The 22,066-nt window shown below is 41.6% G+C and overlaps 1 protein-coding gene across 7 annotated transcripts in view; it reads right to left on the bottom strand.

The window, feature by feature from the left end:
- The window catches only part of adck2 (aarF domain containing kinase 2), a 45,947-nt gene that overhangs the window by 19,068 nt on the left and 4,813 nt on the right, over positions 1–22,066 (bottom strand). For 2 of the 7 annotated variants that reach the window (XR_007249388.2, XR_007249387.2), the window contains exons 2-8: positions 20,254–20,400; positions 15,409–15,537; positions 12,635–12,730; positions 8,367–8,618; positions 7,582–7,710; positions 7,198–7,251; positions 6,822–7,095 (exon numbers count right to left, since the gene is read on the bottom strand). Coding sequence is in view for 5 of the 7 variants with exons in the window: in XM_048549475.2 (XP_048405432.1) it covers positions 6,958–7,095; positions 7,198–7,251; positions 7,582–7,710; positions 8,367–8,618; positions 12,635–12,730; positions 15,409–15,537; positions 20,254–20,400 (945 nt within the window). In the remaining 2 variants the exon portion in view is untranslated. Of the gene's footprint in view, positions 1–6,532; positions 7,096–7,197; positions 7,252–7,581; positions 7,711–8,366; positions 8,619–12,634; positions 12,731–15,408; positions 15,538–20,253; positions 20,401–22,066 lie in introns of those variants that run through there. The other 5 variants (XM_048549475.2, XM_048549478.2, XM_048549477.2 and 2 more) reach the window with 5 other exon arrangements.

The raw sequence follows: 22,066 nt of genomic DNA, 5'->3' as shown, positions 1-22,066 counted from the left end.
AAGCCTTTTGAACGTCCGTGTTGACAGTATCAATCACTTCCATTTCATCAATCTTCTTTGTTACGTCTTCAGAAAAACTTCAGCATGATTTTCACTTCAAAAAACGCTTCCAAATCAAGTCACAATTTTTTCATTTGTTTATTAATTCAATCTGCAATAATTTTTTATTCATTTTGTCGGATGTAGGTGTCACTGGCTTGGACATCATTTATTATCCATTCCTAGGTGCCCTTGAGAAGATGATGGTAAACTGCCTTCTTGAACTTCTGCCATCCATTTGCTGTGGGTTGACCCACAGTACCATCAGAGAAGGAGTTGCAGGATTTTGACCCAGGGACACTAAAGTAAAGGCAATATATTTCCAAGTCTGGATGCTGAATGCCTTGGAGGGGAACTTGCAGGTGGTGGTGGTTATGTTCCCAAGTATCTGCTGCCCTTGTCCTTCTAGATGGTTGAGGTTATTGGTTTGAGAGGTGCTGTCTAGGGGCCATTGATAAATTTTTGCAATGTATCTTGTAGAAGGTATACACTGATGCTACAATGTGTTAGATGGTGGACAGGCTTTTGGGGAGTCTGGAGGTGAGTTAATCACTACTGCACTCCTAGCCTCTGATCTGCTCTTATAGCAACAGTACTTGAATGACAAATCCAATTCAACTTCTAGTCAATGGTAATCCCCAGGTTATTGATAGTGAGGCACTCAGTAATGGTGTTGCCATTGAATGTCAAGGGGCGATGGTTAGATTCTCTCTTGTCGGAAACGGTCATTGCCTGGCACTTTTGTAGCGCAAATGCTACTTGCCACTCGTCAGTCCAATGTTGTCTAAGTCTCCTTGCATTCGAACATGGATTGCATCAACATCTGAGGTGTTGTGAATGGTACTGAACATTGTGCAATCATTGCTGAATATCCCCACCTGATTGAAGGAAGTTCATTGGTGAAGCAGCTGAAGATGGTTGAGCCTAGAACACTATTGACAGGCACTCCTGAAGATATGTCCTGGAGCTGAGATGATTGACCTCCAGCTGACCACACTATCTTCCTACGTGCCAGAAAGTAACTCCAATCAGTGGAGAGTTTTCCCTTCGATTTCTGTTTACTCCAGTAATTGCTCCTTGATGCCACATTGGTCAAATGTAGCCTTGCATGCAATCCAGGGACAGTTAGCTAATTGAATTCAAAATTGGCTTGATGGTAGGAAACAGAGGGTGATGGTTGAAGATTGTTCTTTGCACTGGAGGCTTGTGCTGATGGTGTGCCACAGGGGTCAGCACTGGGACCTTTGTTATTTACATAAATGATCTGGATGTGAATGTACAGGCATGATTAGTAAGTTTGCAGACGATGTACACGTTGATCTACCTCGTTGAAAGTGAGGAAGGTTATCAGAAATTACAGAGGGATCTTGATCAGATGGGCAAGTGGGCTGAGAATTGGCAAATGCAATTCAATGCAGAAAAGTGTGAGGTGTTGCACTTTAGAAAGACAAACTAAGGTGAGTTTTATACAGTAAATGACAAGGTCCAGGAGTGGTCCTAGGAGTACCAGTACATAGCTCATTAAAAGAGGCATCATAGGCAGATATGGTGGTGGAGAAAGCATTTAGAATGCTGGCCTTCATTGGTCAAGACGTTGAGTGTAGGAGTTGGAATGTAATGTTACAATTGTATAAGTTGTTGGTGAGACTGCTGAAGTATTGTGTACAGTTTTGGTCACCCTGTTACAGGAAAGACAGAGTTAAACTGGAAAGTGTGCAAAGAAGATTTATGAGGATGTGGCCAGGACTAGTAGGCCTGAGTTATAGGGAAAGGTTGGACAGGATAGGACTTCATTCCTTGGAACGTAGGGGAATGAGGGGTGACCTTACTGAGGTGTATAAAATCATGAAGGGCAAAAATAGGATGAATGAATATAGTTTTTCAATTCCCCATCTCTGGGAAAAAGACTAAGGCGAGAGGGGAAAGATTTAAGAAGGATCTGAGGGGCAACTTCTTCACGCAGAGAGTGGTGTATATGTGGAATGGGCTGCCAGAGGAAGTGGTTGAGGCAGGTACAATAGCAACATTTAAAAAACATTTGGATAGGTACATGGCTGGGAAGAGGTTAGAGGGATATAGACCAAATGCAGGCATTTGGAACTAGCCAAATGGGGACCATGGTCAGCATGGATCAGTTTGGGCTGAAGGGCCTGATTCCATGCTGTATTACTCAATGATTCTATAGAAATCACTTGAGAGAGCCCAAACTAGGGCCCAGTGAGCATGTTATTGCTAAGCAAGTGCTGCTTGGCAGCACTGTTGATCATTCCACCTTTCATCACTTTATTGATGATTGAGAGTAGACTGATGAGGCAATAATTGGCCAAGTTGGATTTGTTCTGCTTTTTGTGCAGAGGACACACCTGGGTAAATTTTCCACATTGCCGGGTAGATGCCAGTGTTGCAACTGTACTGGGAACAGCTTGGCTAGACCTGTGACAAGTTCTGGAGCACAAGTCTTCATTAATATTTCCAGAATGTTATCGGGCCCATAACCTTTGCAATATCCAGCATCTCCAACTTTTTTTTTAATGACATCGAGTGAATTGAATTGGTCGAAGAGTGATATTGGTGACACTGATGACCTCTCTTTCTCGAAGATTTCAAACCACCAAAATTAAAAACTTACTGGACTACAATTGCTGGGTCATTCTTTACAAACCTTTTTTTTGAACAGGGGTGTCCTGTTTACATTTCTTGAATCCTCCAGCACTGTTGCCAATCCAGGAAAAATGACAGATAATTACTAATGTCTCTTGTTATTTCTACATTCAGTTACTTTAATATCTTTGAATGCCTGTCATCTGGTTTTGGTGCCTTATTAAATGTGAAGTACCAACAGCTTATCTAATATTTCCTCCTTATCAATTTTACACCCTTCTCGTAACTGAATTGTTTACTTATTCCTCTGGCAGCATTGGCCTCATGGATAAAGACAGATACAAAATATTCACTTAACACCTCATGCCTCTTGCCTTTAAGTGTAATTCTCCTTTTTGCTCCTTAGTCGGTCCACTCTTCCTTCACTCCCAACACCACCTCCCACCCCCACAGCCCCATGGCTCCTTCCCCTGCAATCACCAAAGCTGTAACTCCTGCCCAGTTACCTCTTCCCTCCTCAGTATCCAAAGGCCTAAACATACCTTTCAGGTGAAGCAGCGCTATACGTGTATTTCTCACAATCTAGTCCACAGCATTCACTGCTCACACTGTCGTCTCCTATACTTTGGGGAAATGAAGCATAGACTAGGTGACCGCTTTGCAGAACAACTGCATTCTGCCTGCAAAAAAGACGCTGGCTTCCTGTTGCCTGTCACTTTAACACACCACCCTGTTCCCTAGCCAACATCTCTGTCTCTGGCTTGCTTCAGTGTTCCAGCGAAACTCAACGCAAGCTGGAAGAACAACATCTCATTTTCCACTTGGGGACACAGCAGCCATCCAGACTCACTACTGAATTCAATAATTTTAGGCCATGAATTCTCCCATGCCTTAGCCCCTAACCCCACACACCAGGCCTTATTATCACAGTCTACCATTACTCACTACCTATCGTTAGCCACTAACAGCTATTCACCCTCCTAGCCAGATTATTATCTACTCCACTGATTGTCCAACTGTTCTCTCTCTCTGGGTTCTAGCCCCACCTACTGTTTACTCCTTATCCCCTGCCCCACCCTATCTTCTGCATATAAATCAACATTTTCCTAGCTACCATCAGTTCTGAGGAAGGGTGACTGAAATTGAAACGTTAATTCTGATTTCGCTTCACAGATGCTGCCGGACCTGCTGTGCTTTTCTAGCAACTTCTGTTTTTGTTCCTGGTTTACAGTATCCACAGTTTTTTGGTTTTTAACTTTATTTTCAGTCCAGAAGAATCAGGGATTGAGCTCAGAAGGAAGGGTTTCAGTTCAGTTCAGGCAACACTAGAGCTGTGTTCAGAAACACATTTTAGTTTCTCTCCCAGTAAGAGTTGTTCTTGTTCAGGTGAGGGAAACCAGTCACTCCAGCAGAAATGCCTAGACTGTGCAGCTTCCAGGCCAGGAGTTTGAGCAGAAAGGTGCAGGTGTTTGGAACATAGAACATTTAGGCTCTCAGATTTGTGAAAAGTTTGTGACAGCAGACTCAAAAAGAAATCAAATAGTCTCTACAGTGCGTGGTGAAAAACCTGGGAAGAAGTCAGCGAAGCAGGATCCTAGAGTTGAGATGTGGGTGTAATTTACCTGGGCTTGACACACTATAATGGGTGGTGTTGTGAAACATTTTGAAACTTTGTTGTGATGTTTTAACATGTTTCTAACTGCAATGTGTATATATTTGCAGCTTGATTTATTTGTTCTTCCTTTAGTGCAATAAGCTTGTGTTCTGTTGTTTTAATAAAAATGTGCAGTCTTATGTGGATATGTTTCAGTCATTCACTACTAGGTTAATGAGCAAACAATCAAATCTATGATCTAACAAGCCAGGTTTCATTCTGAAATCTTTTTTGTCCAGTATTACCATCAACGAGGATCATTGCGCTAACCATCAATCTTGTTCCAAAATAAAGACCTTTTTCAAGACACAAGTTTCAAAACAACATTATAACTGCTGCTTCCTTGAGTCTACATTTAAGTAGTAGCATGCATGGAAGTTAGACTGTCTGAAAGCTCTAGAGATACAGATCTTCATTGTCTATAAAATCATTGCTAACGTAATGTTTTAGTTCACCTGATAGCTTTCTTAAAACATATTCAAATCTAGCAAGTCTTGCTTTTTAGCACAATGAACAGTTGTTGAAACGTGGTATTATGCAACTGACCTTATCAATTTACACACTCAAACAATTTTGAAAATTCTTCCCCTCCTAACCCAAGCCTCATACAAACAATATTGAGAGGAGGTTTAGGAAGGATAAAAAGAAATCAGGGCTTACTTCAGAGATGAGATCAGAGCAATGGATGGCAATCTGAGATTGAATTTGAAATCGATGATGAGTCACTCAATGCAAACATCAACAAAAAGTGGAAAAGGGAGGATATTCTGGAGAAAAATGCTTTAGGTGGATTTTGGGTGGTGTTAAAGAATGAGAATTTTGACGAAAGTGAAAGGTGAGGAACAAGGTGAAATACTTAAAACAGGATGAGCTAGAGTAGTGGGAGAAATCAAAGTGTGATCAAAAGATGTGACACCTTACCACCACTTGAAAGTAAAGCCAAGTGAAGAATCTTCAGCCAGGAGTAATACACTTCTACCCATCAGCCATGTTTCACCTGAATCCAAGTGGTCCCTACAATCATCCACAATAGCTGCTGTGGGAAACAAGGCCCTGTTTGTGGTAGTTGGCATTTATGAAGAAAACATAAAGGGTCTGTGACTGTCATCAGCTATCATCAATCATGGAGCCAATGATAGGTGAAGTATAATGACAGGAAGCTAAGCATTTAACTTAAACACTGAATGGAAAGGTTGGAACAGGAGGAGGACAGTTGGTATTGTAGTTGTGAATGAGCCAGCACTGGGTGTATAATTGGACTCTTTGGAGGGTGGAAGGGCAAAGAGAGGGTAATTGTGTATTTATCGAAGAAGGGAGATTCAAGGGATGGAAGAACTAGAGCAGAAAAGCACAGAAACAGTAATGGACTCAGGAAATTCGGGGTGGGGATCGCTTGAGGAGAAATAAGAACTGGAATGACTACATGACCAAGAAACACACCCCTAAGAAAACATTTTTCTATCCTGTGATTTGTAAATGGTCTGTAGAAGCTTTGTGTTAAACAGTCATTACTGTTTACTATCTTTTTTGCTGCATATAGACAGACACACAAATATTTGAAGAAGTCTCAAAACAAATTATGGAAGTGTACAAATATTTCAATTCCATCAAAATGCAGACTAAAATTAGACACTCTTGTCTCAGTTATGCAATTCCATTCCTTGGTGGTACAAAAATTACTATAAGCAGCTTTTCAGATCATTGGTTCCTACTAAGTATGATCAAACATTCCTGCTCAGAGTGTTTGAGTTCTCCATACTTCTGTGCTACTTAGCTGTAGCTCAGCAGCTAGCGCACCTACTTGAATTAGTGGTTGTGGATTCAAGTCCAATGTCAGAGACTAGAACAAGAAAATTTAGCTGACATTCAAGTACAATAATGCAGGGCTGCTATACTTTGAAGATGACCTTTTTTGTATGAGATGTTAAACAGAAATCCACATTGGTCTCAAAAGATTCCTTAGCATTATCCCAAAGGGCAGGCAAGTTATTCTTGGTGACCTAGACAATATGTATTGCTCAATCAACATCATCGAATATGGATTATTGGGTCATTGTTGTTTGTGATAGCTTGATGTGTGCAAATTAGCTGTTGCTTTTCCTACATTACAACAGTGACTGTACTTCAAAACTACTTCTTGGGCTAAAGTCATAAAGGGTGCTATGTTTGTAAGCACTATTTCATTCCCCCTTTAATAAAACATGAAGTACACTACAGTTAAAATTAGAGGCATAAGAAAACTATTCAGTCGTTTCATTTTATTGGTTTATTTTACAAAGCTCTGCAACACATATGGATGGTGCCAACTTCTTACCCTTCCCACTCTGTGCTAATAGTCGAAGATTCAAATCACCACGACTGAAAACTACATTTGTTCGGTTTGTCAGTGCAGTGTAATAAAATCAATATATCCAAGAAGTCTACATGTACACATATAATCTTGCATTTTCATTTTGTTTACACTTTCACAAGGGCTTAAAAGTCTGATAAACATCATGAATTATTCCACAAATGGATTTTTACTGACCTTGGCATCATGCTATTGTTAAATCCCCACTTGTATGTTGATCAAAGATTGAATAGTTGCAGATCTCTGGTAAAAGTACTCTCTCCTTTCCCGAGTAAGCATGGTCATAATGCAATGTTACAGTTCGAGAACATCATTACAAATTTTGTGCATTCTTCAGTAGCAAAGGTCTGGCCACTTCCAGCAAGTCTAACTTGGGATCCAGAGAATGGCTGAGGTTCTCCAAAACCATGAAGGCAAAGATGATGGAGACAAATTTACTTTCCACCTTGACCTGGAGTTGAGAGAAGAATTGCAAACATAAAGCTGCAGTCAGATTTCCATTGATCAAAAACATAGATTTTGCCTTGGCATCAAGCTCAGCATTTCACTTTACCTTGTGTGCAAGGAGTGTCTCCAAAATCTGAGACAGTAAACCTGCTACATGGAGCTGAGAGGATAAGAGAAAAAGCATTTAAAATTGATCAGCAAACATAAGTACATCTTTCCTTCTTCCTCATAAACTGGTACTGTCAGCTCACCTAACATTCTACCTAACAGCAATTCAGTGAATAAAATAAATTACACTGTAGTATTCCATGGAGTCACCTCACTCTGGGACAAACAAGTAGAAATCACCATTACGACTACAAATAGATGAATTGGATATTTCTATTAAACCTCTGAATTTTTGCAATGAACATTTCCTGCATCACAATGCTGCATTATATTAGTAATATTGTATTGTGGCCTTAACTAAGGAATGTCAAGGTGCTAATACCTCTCCCAGAGAATCTGTCTTCAGCCTGACTTCACTGAAGAGATTTTTTACTTCAGATTTAAAAAGCTGGATATCCTGGCATTCATTGGTTGTGGATTGAGTCAGTAGTAATTCAGCAACCTGTTCTCCCTGAAAATAAAAAAGTGCGCAGTGTTACACAATATGAACAGAAATCTGGATGGATTTAGTACGCTTATTTTTGTTGACATCCAATTTGACCACCTACCCCTAACGCATTGCTTCTCCAGATAAAAGCTCAAATTAAGGATGAGGAAAGCAGAAACGCGGCGTAAAAAAAGAATGAATGGGAAGCTAAACTGAATGTGATGACCTGAAGAGGAAAGCTCAATTAAGACAGAGTACTGAAGAGTCACCATGGTTACAAAGTACAAAATCAAATACATGTTGACTAATATTTTATGCCACCAATACCACATGAAGGTCAGGGCTGAAATGTAGATCTTGCAATTTTGGTGCAGCATGCTATCCAATATATTTACACACTCAACATGTATCTCATGATTTGATATCCAAATATTACAATTTTATGTTAAATATTTGCAGAAATAAACAGAAAATTCCACATTAAAGTGGATCGAAGTAATACATTATTTGTTGTATGTTAAAAAACAATGATTCCAAACTTGAAATTCTCAAGTTAGATTAAAAAGTGAAGTAAACACTCGACAGGAGCTGAGTGACCGACATTTTGCAGCACACCCCTCATCTGTTTTTTTGGAGAAACAATGGTATATATAGAGGAAGAAGAATTCACATGCTCTTACCTGTCCTTCAATTAAAGCAGTGAAGACAGCCTTGAAATTATGCAAATCAGATGGCTGGAGTTCAGTAACAATGCCAGTATCTAGAAGAATAAGCTTTAATGGGCACTGGGAATGATGCACATTAACAATTAGCGTATCACATAGGTCTACAATCGTTGTCTTGTCATCATTTTGTAGATGGAACTGATCGGCCCCCTGGATGAAAATATTTCTAGACTGAAGGTCTCCATGAATAAAGTTATCCACAAACACCTATGGGGCAAAATAATATCTCAACAGGGAGCAATGTCATGATAACACAGAAAACTAAGACTTTCTCATAATCGAGTCAACACAATGTTCCTTCTATCTGTCAGCTCTCACCTTCCTTGAAACTGTGTTTGTTTATGCCCCACGGTGGGGGAGCGCTTCTCACAATTGTGGAGATGCAGTGTCAGTGCCAGTCACTGTTTAAAGTGAGAGATGCTTCTAAGTACTTTCTGTCACTTTGAAAGTCTTTTAATTGTCTTCTTAATAAAAAAATCAATTAATGGAAAAAATGCATCCACGTTGAGAGCAACCCTTTTAATGTCTAGTCAAACTGTTATCCAAGTAGTCAATACAAGATGTCTAGTAATAACAAGACATTTTTTCCTCAGCAACCAATTACTGTCCCTTAACTACAGAGTTTTGACATTGGTAACATGCAATAAAATAAAGCTTTTTAAAAGAAATCACTGATTGCAGGGCTTGAAACAATGATCCTCGCATTAAGAGGCTGATTATCTACCATCTGAGCTAGCCACTTTGTGCAGGAACTAAGCTGCAGTGTTAAACTAAGATAATAAAATGTGAGGCTGGATAAACACAGCAGGCCAAGCAGCATCTCAGGAGCACCAGTGTTAAACTGTTCTTTTTGCATCATTAAAGCGAGAGCAAAGTGACAGGCATCCACCAACCTGCATGCACTAGCGGTTTCAGTGAGGGCTGAGTGCAAGCACACAACTGTTCTTGATGTCTTTACAGTCCACAGTACCACTTAGAGTAACAGTTATTGCACTGTACTCCTCTAAAGACCCTAGATCATGTCCTCCTCTAGTTTCTGATCTCTCACTGATTCTAACAGTTTTCATTTATGATCACATAGCGACTTCTCTCTGAGCCTTACCTGGTTCACTCTGCTCACTACTTCTTTTCCCTGTTACTCTGTGTCAATGTTTCCTGTGCTTTTCCTAATCTCATACATTTTCTTAGCCTATCTTGCTCAAACAGATTCTTCGCCTCCACCAATCCTGAGGTTTGCCCATCTCCTCATTCATCCATATCCTTTATCGCCCCATTTCTCTACTTATGTTTATTATTCTCCTGCTTCTCTTCTCCAATTCTACTTTCACTGAACCTCTCCTATTAATCATATCTCTCCTTTTCTTTCTTTCATGTCCCCTTTTATTCACTCCCTTTTCACCTAACTCTCCACTAAAGACCCATTTGATAAGTCTGTGAGTGGCCTTGAATTCCCACGTCCACTGTCCCAGGAGATTGTCCAATTTAAGAACATAGAACATGAACAGTACAGCACAGAACAGGCCCTTCAGCCTATGATGTTGTGCCGACCATTGATCCTCATGTATGCACCCTCAAATTTGTGACCATATGCATGTCCAGCAGTCTCTTAAATGGCCCCAATGACCTTGCTTCCACAACTGCTGCTAGCAACGCATTCCATGCTCTCACAACTCTCTGTGTAAAGAACCCGTCTCTGACATCCCCTCTATACTTTCCTCCAACCAGCTTAAAACTATGACCCCTCGTGCTAGCCATTTCTGCCCTGGGAAATAGTCTCTGGCTATCAACTCTATCTATGCCTCTCGTTATCTTGTATACCTCAATTAGGTCCCCTCTCCTCCTCCTTTTCTCCAATGAAAAAAGTCTGAGCTCAGTCAACCTCTCTTCATAAGATAAGCCCTCCAGTCCAGGCAGCATCCTGGTAAACCTCCTCTGAACCCTCTCCAAAGCATCTACATCTTTCCTATTATAGGACGACCAGAACTGGACACAGTATTCCAAGTGTGGTCTAACCAAAGTTTTATACAGCTGCCACAAGATCTCACGACTCTTAAACTCAATCCCCCTGCTAATGAAAGCCAAAACACCATATGCTTTCTTAACAACCCTGTCTACTTGGGTGGCCATTTTAAGGGATCTATGTATCTGCATACCAAGATCCCTCTGTCCCTCCACACTGCCAAGAATCCTATCCTTAATCCTGTACTCAGCTTTCAAATTCGACCTTCCAAAATGCATCACCTCGCATTTATCCAGGTTGAACTCCATCTGCCACCTCTCAGCCCATCTCTGCATCCTGTCAATGTCCCGCTGCAGCCTACAACAGCCCTCTATACTGTCAACGACGCCTCCAACCTTTGTGTCGTCTGCAAACTTGCTGACCCATCCTTCAATCCCCTCATCTAAGTCATTAATAAAAATTACAAACGGTAGAGGCCCAAGGACAGAGCCCTGTGGAACACCACTCACCACTGACTTCCAGGCAGAATATTTTCCTTCTACTACCACTCGCTGTCTTCTGTTGGCCAGCCAATTCTGTATCTAGACAGCTAAGTTCCCCTGTATCCCATTCCTCCTGACCTACTGAATGAGCCTACCATGGGGATCCTTATCAAATGCCTTACTGAAGTCCATATACACCACATCCACAGCTCAACCCTCATCAACTTTTCTAGTCACATCCTCAAAAAACTCGATAAGGTTTGTGAGGCATGACCTGCCCCTCACAAAGCCGTGTTGACTGTATTTAATCAAGCCATGCTATTCCAGATGGTCATAAATCCTACCCCTCAGAATCCTTTCTAACACCTTGCAGACGACTGACGTGAGACTTACTGTCTGTAATTGCCAGGGATTTCCCTATTTTCCTTTCTTGAAGAGAGGAATTACATTTGCCTCTCTCCAGTCCTCAGGTACGACTCCAGTGGAGAGCAAGGATGCAAAGATCCTCGCAAGTGGCGAAGCAATTGCATTTCTCACTTCCCAAAGCAGCCGAGGACAAATCTGGTCCGGGCCTGGCGACTTGTCAATCTTAATGTTTGACAAAATTTTCAGCACATCAGCTTCCTCGATCTCTATCCATTCTAGCATGCACACATAAAAATAACAAATAGTCACTGTTATTCTTGAAACGCCAAAAGTAAGCAACTTTGTATAACATCCTATGGCTCACCATAAGAGACATTCTAATAATGTATCAAACTGCTAAATCTGTTTGATATGTGTTTTTTAATCACTAGTATGGTGGCGATAACATGGTGGCACTGTTCTTACTTCTTCCAGCTGACTGTACTATGACCTTTGATAATCATCGAAGCAGGAGTGAAGGGAGGGATCGGTACAGAGCAAGGTTGGCAAAAAGAGAATATGGGCTAAGGAAAAGTATGGGAAGCAATGATAGGAGATATGGAATAATAGATGAAGGAAATAATATGTTACTTTGCTTCCACTGCACCCTCAGCCTGTTACAAGATTATAGAAGTGTTCAGTTTGCTTCCAACTAATTGTGAGCAATAAAAAAGTTACAAAAATTTGATATAAAGCACACAAACACATGTATTAATAAAAAGATATTGCACTCTCTCCAAGATGAGTAGCAATGAATCAAACAGACCAAAGATATTCCAGTTTAACTTCAGCCTGTTCTGGTGAAAATACTTCAATTGGTCTTATGGTTCCTGAACTAGGGAAAAAAGGAAAATCAATTGAGGTGATTCTTATGGGAAAACACTTGCATGTGAACGGACAAGTGCTGGTTTTGTGATGCTACAGTTCAAAAAGCTGGCAACACTAAAAACAAAGAACTGGAGATCTGAAACAAAGATACAAATTGTTGGAGAAACTCGGCAGATCTGGCAGCATCTGTGGAGAGAAAAATGTTTTTTTTGAGTTCAGGTGACTCTTCATTCGGAATGAGGTGACACTAAATGCCCAGTCTCATATACAAAAAAAGGGAAGTACTTCACTCAGTATGAGTCAGCAATTTTAAGTCAGAGTAAAGTTTTGCCTCTGTAAGACGCTTAATGGGTAATTACTAATTGAGGCATGGATGCAGCCCTCTGTACAAATCTGCCTTCATACACTTTATTGAAATTGTCTGGCTCAATCAACAAGTATTTCTCATATTCTCTCTTTACGTATTATTGAACATCATATTAAATGTTTTATGGACCCTTCCCTTCTTGCATCATCTTCAGAGCCTATGGCCATTTGCCCCGAGTTACCATCTTCAGCAGCATCTCCACCCCAACTCTTGCCAACCTCTGTTTCAGTACATTAGGTATGTCCTTTGCCAAGCACACTGAGATGGGCTCACTCTCCTAAACACAAAGAACAAAGAAAAATTACAGTCTCACTCTCCCTTGTGATTGCATACAGTAGCAGTTAATTCAATATGAGTGTTCTGACTTTCCTGTCCATTCTCTAAAATATCAGTTTATAGGTCAAACAGTATGAGAAATTGAGCCAACGCTATTACTACTACACAAAGCTTACACATTCCCAGGGTAAATAAATGATGTGAAATACAAAATAAGATGCTGTAGTAACCATGCTATGAGGCAATGTATAAATATACTGCACACATCTGTTTTATACCGCAGAACTTAAAGGAGAAATACTCCCACAAATTTATAGTACAGCTACTTATACATTAGACAATGCGCAAGATGACAAGACATTAAGAACTAGAAAACGTTATTGACCTCATCTGGTTTATACTCCTATTTAGGTGAGGCATTGTCCATCTTTGTCTTCTGGGCAGCAACAGCTCCCTTTTTCCAAAGGGGAACCGCTGCCTCAGAATCATTTTCCAACTACACATGAAAAGCCAACAGGCTTGTAATATTCAAAATGATACTTGAAATTTATTTTTAAAAAGGAATCAAAACATGTTGTCATAAATCTTAATCTTTACTGCACAGATGGCCATCTGAGAATTACCCCACCCTAACATTCATTACAAGCACCCTGAAACTTAATTTGACTGAAACCAATGAAATGATAATCATGGTGAGGTGGGATCAAGAAGTGTTCTATAACCAAGCTTTCCTCTCCTCTGGGTTACCATCCGTGCAGTAAAGATGGTGAAAGCTTACCATACACCACACTTCCAGAACAATACCGTGTGTTGAATGAGTTTTTTGATAGTTCCTTCACCGATTCTAAATACTACCTCATACTCCTTCTACTGCCTCAGGTGCATTCCATCCATTCATTTGATAGTATTTGTCCTAATTTCTCCAGTTTCTTACATGCCTGTGTGTCCATGAACACAAATACATCCACCTTCATATCACTTAGTTATCTAGAAATAATAGGAACATGGTCCATTCTAAATGCTTCAGAGATAGTAGGAACTGCAGATGCTGGAGAATCTGAGATAATAAGGTGTACAGCTGGATGAACAAGCAGGCCAAGCAGCATCTGAGGAGCAGGAAAGCTGACGTTCGGGGCTCTGAAGAAGGGTCTAGGCCCAAAATGTCAGCTTTCCTGCTCCTCTGATGCAGCTTGGTTGCTGTATTCATCCAGCTCTACACCATTTTAAATGCTGCTGAGAGATTTGGAAGTTCTGTTTCACAATTAAACTCATCTATCTAATTTCGAAGGCAAACAGTATATTTTACATCAGTATGTGCTGAGATTTATATTTAATGTATTTCGAAGATGAGAAAAATTACAAGGACCACCACTTTTAAGAACTCTTAAGTGGTAAGTATAATCATTTCCCCTAAAGTATGACTCACAAACTAACCTGAATTTCTGTCTCTTGGGGAACTGGTTACTAAGAGGTCATTTCAACCTTATCTTATCAACCTCCGTAGTTTATATGTTCTTGTGTAAAATTACAGCAGATCAAATGTCAATTAAATCTGACATGCTTGCAATATTTAGAATTCTCAGGAAAGACCAGAATTTTTGAACAGACATGCCTCTGTGCACTTTAAATACATTCCTAACCAGACATTTTTAAAATTCAATTAATATCCTCACTTTTATCTAGCAAGTAACGATTTTAATTAACTTCCAAGTTCTTCCATGCAATTAAAGTCTTTTTGGAATATTACATTAGATGTTATTCCATTCATGATCAGCTGCTAAATATGAACGTTCTGCTGGAGAAAGAATTTTTTCATCCGTCAGCTTCCTTCAAAAGCGTTGTTAGCTTTGTTGTTCTGCTGCAGTCTTTGAAGTGTCATTTAGTTGCCTAATTTCATTCTTTTGAACTGCAACAGATTTGAGGCTGGGTAAACAAACTGCATAATACGTCCCTGCACTGCAACGAACAGCTAGTAATGTAATTGTCATATTTTCCTTTATCCATTTACCTCTACATAGGTTGCAAGATCAAAAGTAGGTCATTCAACACATCAAGTCTGTTCTGCCATTCAATGAAATCTTGGCCGCCTTGATAAATCTCAATCCCACTTTCCTGCCTTTTCCCCATAAACCTTGATTCCCTTAATGATTAGAATTCTATATACCCCAGCCTTGCCTTGAAATCCCTCTGCGATTAAAATTTCAGAGATTTGGAACCCTCTGACGAAAAAATGTCCTCCTCATCTTGGACTTAAGTGTGCGACCCCTTTTTCTGAAATTATGCACTCTAGAGTTCCCAATAAGGGAGAAACAACCTTTCTACACCCACCCTGTCAAGTTTCCTAAGAATCTTATATGTTTTACTAACGCCGCCTCTTATTCTTCTATATTCCAATGAGCAAACATGCAATCTAATCAATCCCTCCTCATAGACACTCCAGCCATACCTGCTATCAGTTTACACTGGCTTTTCTCTAATGCCAAAATACTTTTCCTTAGATAAGGGGTCCAAACTATTCACTTTATTCCAGCTGTGGTCTGATTAGAACGGAATTAAGTCAAAGCAGTTAAATTCTCATGTCTATCTTTTTTTAACCAATGATGGATTCAGAATCAATGACAGCCAAATTAAAATCTTGTTTTACCCTGTTCCAATAACAAATTTCATTAAAAAAAATACCTCAAATGTTTCAACCAGAATCGTCCTTGTGACAAATGGCCTGAGAGGTAGTGGAAACTTGACTGACTCCATACTCTGAAAATTCTCTCGGAATTTCTCCATATTCTTTGCCTCGTATCGCAAGTCAATCTGTTGGATAATGCCAGGAAAGAGTGTTTAATTTAGACACTTCTGTCTGAGCTGAGCAATAGAAGGAAGTACTCAGGGCATGGTTAGGAACATGGGACTGGGATATCATAGCAATTACAGAGACATGGCTCAGGAATGGGCAGGACTGGCAGCTTAATGTTCCAGAGTATAGATGCTATAGGAAGGATCGAAAGAAGGGAAGACAGGAGGGAGAGTGGCGTTTTTGTTTAGGGATAATATTATGGCTGTACTTACTGAGGATATTCCATGGACGTTATTTGGGTGAAACTGAGAAATAAGAAAGGGATGATCACCTTATTGGGATTGTACTATAGGCCTTCAATAGTCCATGGGAAATTGTGGAACAAACTTGTAAAGAGGTCTCAGTTATCTGTAAGAATAATAGGGTGGTTATGGTAGTCTTAAGGGCTTGAATGGAAAGGCATTTGTTAAGTGTTTACTGGAAAATTTTCTGATTCAATATGTGGATGTACCTACTAGAGAAAGTGCAAAACTTGACCTACTCTTAGGAAATAAGGCAAGACAGGTGACTGCAGTGTCAGCAGGAGCACTTTGGAGCCAGTGACCATTATTCTATTGTAGTAGTGACTGTAAAGGCTAGACCAGATCTCAAAGCTAAAGTTTCAAATTGGAGGAAGGCCAATTTTGACGGTATCAGGAACGAACATTCAAAAGTGGGGGACAGATGCTTGCAGGTAAATGGATGGCTGGAAAATTGGACGTATTCAAAAATGAGACAATGAGAATCCAAGGATAGTGTGTTCCTGTTAGGGTGAAGGGCAAGGATGGTAAGTGTAGGAAATGCTGGATGACTAGAGAAATTAAGGTTTTAGTCAAGAAAAAGAAGGAAGCATATGTAATGCTGGAGACAGCAAATATCGAGTCAATCCCTGGAGAAGTATTGAGGTAGTAGGAGTATATTTAAGAGGGAAATCAGGAGGGCAAAAAAGACACATGAGATAGCTTTGGCAAATATGGTTAAGGAGAATCCAAAGGGGTTCTAAAAATACATTAAGGACAAAAGGGTGACTGGAGGAGAGAATTTGGCCCCTTAAAAATCAGCAAGGCTGCCTACGTGTAGAACCCCAGAAGATGGGGGAGAAACTAAACAAGTATTTTGCATCAGTGTTTCCTGAGGAGAAGGTTAAAGAAGATAGAGAATGTGGGAAAATAAATAGCGACATCTTAAAACGTGTCCATATTACAGAAGAGGAGGTGCCTTAAAATGCATAAAGGTGGATAAATCCCTGGGACCTGATCAGGGGTACCCGAGAACTCTATGAGAAGCTAGCGAAGTGATTGCTGGGCCCCTTGCTGAGGGATTTGTATCATCAATAGCCACAGGTGAGGTGTTGGAGAACTGGAGGTTGGTAAAGTGGTGCCATCATTTTAAAAAAATTTTAAAGCCAGGGAATTATAGACAAGTGAGCCTGACATTGGTGGAGGAAATGCTGACAGACAGAATTTACATGTATTTGGAAAGGCAAAGATTGATTAGGGATAGTCAAGTGATAATGGGAACTGCAGATGCTGGAGAATCCAAGATAATAAAATGTGAGGCTGGATGAACACAGCAGGCCCAGCAGCATCTTAGGAGCACAAAAGCTAACATTTCGGGCCTAGACCCCTCATCAGACAGCGGGATGGGGTGAGGGTTCTGGAATAAATAGGGAGAGAGGGGGAGGTGGACCGAAGATGGAGAGAAAAGAAGATAGGTGGAGGGGAGAAATGTGCCTCTGCCGCATCTGCTCCCACGATGCGACCGCCTCCGCCGCAACTACTCCCACGATGAGGCATTCCACTCCCGCACATCCCAGATGTCCAAGTTCTTCAAGGACCGCAACTTTCCCCCCACAGTGGTCGAGAATGCCCTTGACCGCATCTCCCGCATTACATCCCTCACACCCCGGCCCCGCCACAACAGCCCAAAGAGGATCCCCCTCGTTCTCACACACCACCTCACCAACTTCCGGATACAACGCATCATCCTCCAACACTTCCGCCATCTACAATCCGACCCCACCACCCAAGACATTTTTCCATCCCCACCCTTGTCTGCTTTCCGGAGAGACCACTCTCTCCGTGACTCCCTTGTTCGCTCCACACTGCCCTCCAACCCCACCACACCCGGCACCTTCCCCTGCAACCGCAGGAAATGCTACACTTGCCCCCACACCTCCTCCCTCACCCCTATCCCAGGCCCCAAGATGACTTTCCATATTAAGCAGAGGTTCACCTGCACATCTGTCAATGTGGTATACTGTATCCATTTTACCCAGTGTGGCTTCCTCTACATTGGGGAAACTGTCGGTGGGGGGGGACTGGTCGGGCCTGCGGGACGGGGAGAAGCGGAGGGCCTTGAGGCCATCTGCATGCGGAATGCAGGTGTATATTGAAACGTCAGCTTCTGTGCTCCTGAGATGCTGCTTGGCCTGCTGTGTTCATCCAGCCTCACATTTTATTATCTTGGATTCTCCAGCATCTGCAGTCCCTATTATCTCGGAGGCTTGGGGACCGCTTTGCAGAACACCTCCGCTCTGTTCGCAATAAACAACTGCACCTCCCAGTCGCAAACCATTTCCACTCCCCCTCCCATTCTTTAGATGACATGTCCATCATGGGCCTCCTGCAGTGCCACAATGATGCCACCCGAAGGTTGCAGGAACAGCAACTCATATTCCGCAGGGGAACCCTGCAGCCCAATGGTATCAATGTGGACTTCACCAGCTTCAAAATCTCCCCTTCCCCCACCGCATCCCAAAACCAGCCCAGTTCGTCCCCTCCCCCCACTGCACCACACAACCAGCCCAGCTCTTCCCCTCCACCCACTGCATCCCAAAACCAGTCCAGCCTGTCTCTGCCTCCCTAACCTGTTCTTCCTCTCACCCATCCCTTCCTCCCACCCCAAGCCGCACCTCCATCTCCTACCTACTAACCTCATCCCACCTCCTTGACCTGTCCGTCTTCCCTGGACTGACCTATCTCCTCCCTACCTCCGCACCTATACTCTCCTCTCCACCTATCTTCTTTTCCCCCATCTTCGGTCCGCCTCCCCCTCTCTCCCTATTTATTCCAGAACCCTCACCCCATCCCCCTCTCTGATGAAGGTTCTAGGCCCGAAACATCAGCTTTTGTGCTCCTGAGATGCTGCTGGGCCTGCTGTGTTCCTCCAGCCTCACATTTTATTATATTAGGAATAGTCAACATGGCCTTGTGAGTGGGAAATTCATGTCTCACAAACTTGATTAAGTTTTTTGAAGAAGTACCGAAGAGGACTGATGAGAACATAGCAGTGGACATGATCTATATGGACTTAAGTAAGGCGTTCAACAAGGTTCCTCATGGTATACTGGTTCATAAGATTATATCACATGGAATATAGGGAAAACTAGCTGTGTAAGTACAGAACTGACTCGAAAAGTATTAGACGAAGGGTTGCGGGTGGAGGGTTGCTTTTCAGATTGGAAGCCTGTGACCACAGGTGTGGGACAAGGAACGGCTGCTTTTCGTCATCTATGTAAATGATTTGGCTGTGAACATAGGAGGTATGGTTAGTAAGTTTGCAGATGACACCAAAATTGAAAGTGTAGTGGAGACCGAAGAAGGTTACCTCAGTATACAGTGGGATCTTGATCGGATAGGCCAATGGGCTGTTGAGTGGTAGATGGAGCTCAATTTAGCTCAACAGGAGGTGCTGCATTTTGGAAAGGCAATTCAGAGCAGAACTTATACATCTAATGGTATGCTCCTGGGGAGTGCTGCTGAACAAAGAGCCCTTGGAGTACAAGTTCATAGTTACTTGAAAGTGGAATCACAGGTAGACAGGATAGCGAACGTGGTGTTTGGTATGATTGCCTTTATTCGTCAGTGCATTGAGTATAGTAGTTGGAAGGTCATTTTGCAGCTGTACAGGACATTGTTAGGCCACTTTTGGAATCCTGCATGCAATTCTCGTCTTCCTACTGTAGGAAGAATGTTGTGAAACTTGAATGGGTTCAGAAAAAAATTATAAGAATGTTGCCAGGGTTGGAGGGTTTGAGCTATAGGGAGAGACAGAATAGGCTGGGACTATTTTCCTTGAAGCATCAGAGGCTGAGGGGTGACCTTATGGAGGTTTGTAAAATCATGTCGGGCATGGATAGGGTGAATAGACAAGGTCTTTTCCCCAGGGTGAGGGAGCCCAAAGAGGGCATAGATTTAAGGGAGAAGGGAAAGATTTAAAAGGGACCTAAGGGGATGGCGTGTGTATGGAATGAGCTGCCAAAGGAAGTGGTGTAGGTTCGTATGATTACAGCATTTAAAAGGCATCTGGACAGGTAAATGAATAGGAAGGGTTTAACAGGGCTATGGCCAAATGCTGGCAAATGGTACTAGGTTAATTTAGGAAATCTGATTGGCATGAATGAGTTGGACCTAAGGGTCTGTGTCCATGTTGTACAGCTCTAGTACTCTAACTATTAATTTTCATAAGCTGATATAACACTGGCTTGTAACAATTTTAGTCGCATTGGCTTTAAAAATTGCAGCATGACATACATATGTCTTTTACCAAAGAGATTTCTGAAGGGCACTTGAGTTGCAAAGAGCAACCCCTCCAATTAACTCAGTCTCCTGCCTCCTCAATCACAGAGATACCTGTCCAATCTTTCCGAAAGATCATGGTCAGAAGCAGACTCAGTTAATTTGTGCCCTCACCAGTCGTGTCATGAGCTCTTCAAATTCTCCTATTACTTTAATCGGCCTCAGCCACTTTAGACCTGGCAGGAGATTGAGAACCCAGCTTGCTGCTTTCATCAGCATCAGATCCATATTGACGCGATGGGCTATCCCAGGATGCATCACCTACAAACCAAAACAGTCAATATGAACATTCATAAACTGTCTCACTTTGCAGTCACATAATACAAGCAATCTGAATGGGACGGCATCAAAATCATCTTTTTCTGTTAACTATAAATTATCTCAAGATAAAACAATTTGGAGAACTCAGCCAAGACTGCAGAAATACCTAAAATGTAGTATTAACTGACACTGACATACAGGCAGACTCAAAGATGGCCGTTGTAGGAAAAGAAAAGGTCATGCTTGTTTACTTTATTGACAGTTGCAATTAGAGCATTAAGGTGCCCAGCTGCTATCCTAATCTGAGACCCACTTGACAAATAAGTGAAGAATTTTGTTTTATAACAGCATGAGCACTGCTGAAAAAAAATCTCAGAAATGCTGTGGAAGGTTTTCATCTTGCACTCGTCGGACAGAATCACAAGAATACGATATCTGAAAGGGAACAACAATTTTTATTGAATGAAGGGAGGGTGCTGATTGGCTGGCAAATGGACTTTGATTAAGTAGAAGCATTATCATGAAGAATGCAACTTGGAAAAATTAAATGCCAAGCTCATTTAAATTCAAATTAGGCAAGTTGTTGCTGACTGGTCAAGACATTAGGTTGGGTAATACACCAGGAAACGGCCATCTCCAAAGCTTTTGTACAGCTGAAAAAAAAACAAAATGGGTGGTCATGTTCTTTCCATTTGCAAAGGACAGGGCTGTATGTATGAATATAAACAGCTTCTAGCATGCATAAATAAAGCACACTGTGAACCTGGCAATTAATTATAAAATTGGTTGTTGTACAATTGTTAACACAATTGGGATTGTTTTAGCCATTGATGTCCAATTGTAGAATCATTTCTCGTGTTGGGTATGATGTTCCAACACGGGGACAGTGGTCAAATTCACTCTGAAAGCACCCAAAACACCCGGAGGAAAACAAAATCAATCATGTAGTTGACTGATTCCTGTAAGTAGGCCAGACTGTATGAGGAGTTGCTTTTCCAATCAGAGGTCCTGTTTCTCTCATGGTCCTCCCATCACAGGTTCCCTCTTTCTTAATCCTGCTGCTTCTCAAGATACAGCATCTATGAGAAACAGCAAGGTAGGGAAACTTGTGTTTAGAGGAGCTAGTCTGACCATTGACCCACAGCATGTGGGAGATTTTGGCAAGGGGAGAGCTGGCCCAGGGGAATGGTCATTCACCCTCATTTTTCAAATTTCACTCTGGATTGGGGTGGCACGTTGATGGGCCTGATTTCGAGCCAATCAGGGGCAGGGATGCTGAGCCAAAATATTAACCAGACTAGAGAGTTATTGAGTTGCTGGCTAGGTCAGTATCCTTCCTGCTAATGCTACTTTAGGGTTGACTTCTGTTTTGGCAACCAAACATTGGTGAGCTTGAAGATTTCTGCATGTTCAATGCACACACTTATAATTACATTTACCTTCTATAACGATCTTCATATCAGCAACGAACCTCCTTCAGTCATGTTTCTTTTGAGTTGTAACTTAAAATTTGAGAATCTTAATCTTGAACTTTATCACTTCTGTAATTATTTTTGACACACTACGTAACATTCTGAGCAGGGTGTGTTTCCAGTGAGAGAAAGTGAGGCAGAATAGCAGCAACTCTGCTGATTGGGTTGGGAAAGAGGAGCATGTCTCTGTGCTG

The sequence above is a fragment of the Stegostoma tigrinum genome, chromosome 18, assembly GCF_030684315.1.
Source record: "Stegostoma tigrinum isolate sSteTig4 chromosome 18, sSteTig4.hap1, whole genome shotgun sequence".
NCBI lineage: Eukaryota > Metazoa > Chordata > Chondrichthyes > Orectolobiformes > Stegostomatidae > Stegostoma > Stegostoma tigrinum.
Note: the sequence above shows the minus strand (reverse complement) of the source record. Positions and strands in the feature narration are given on the sequence as shown.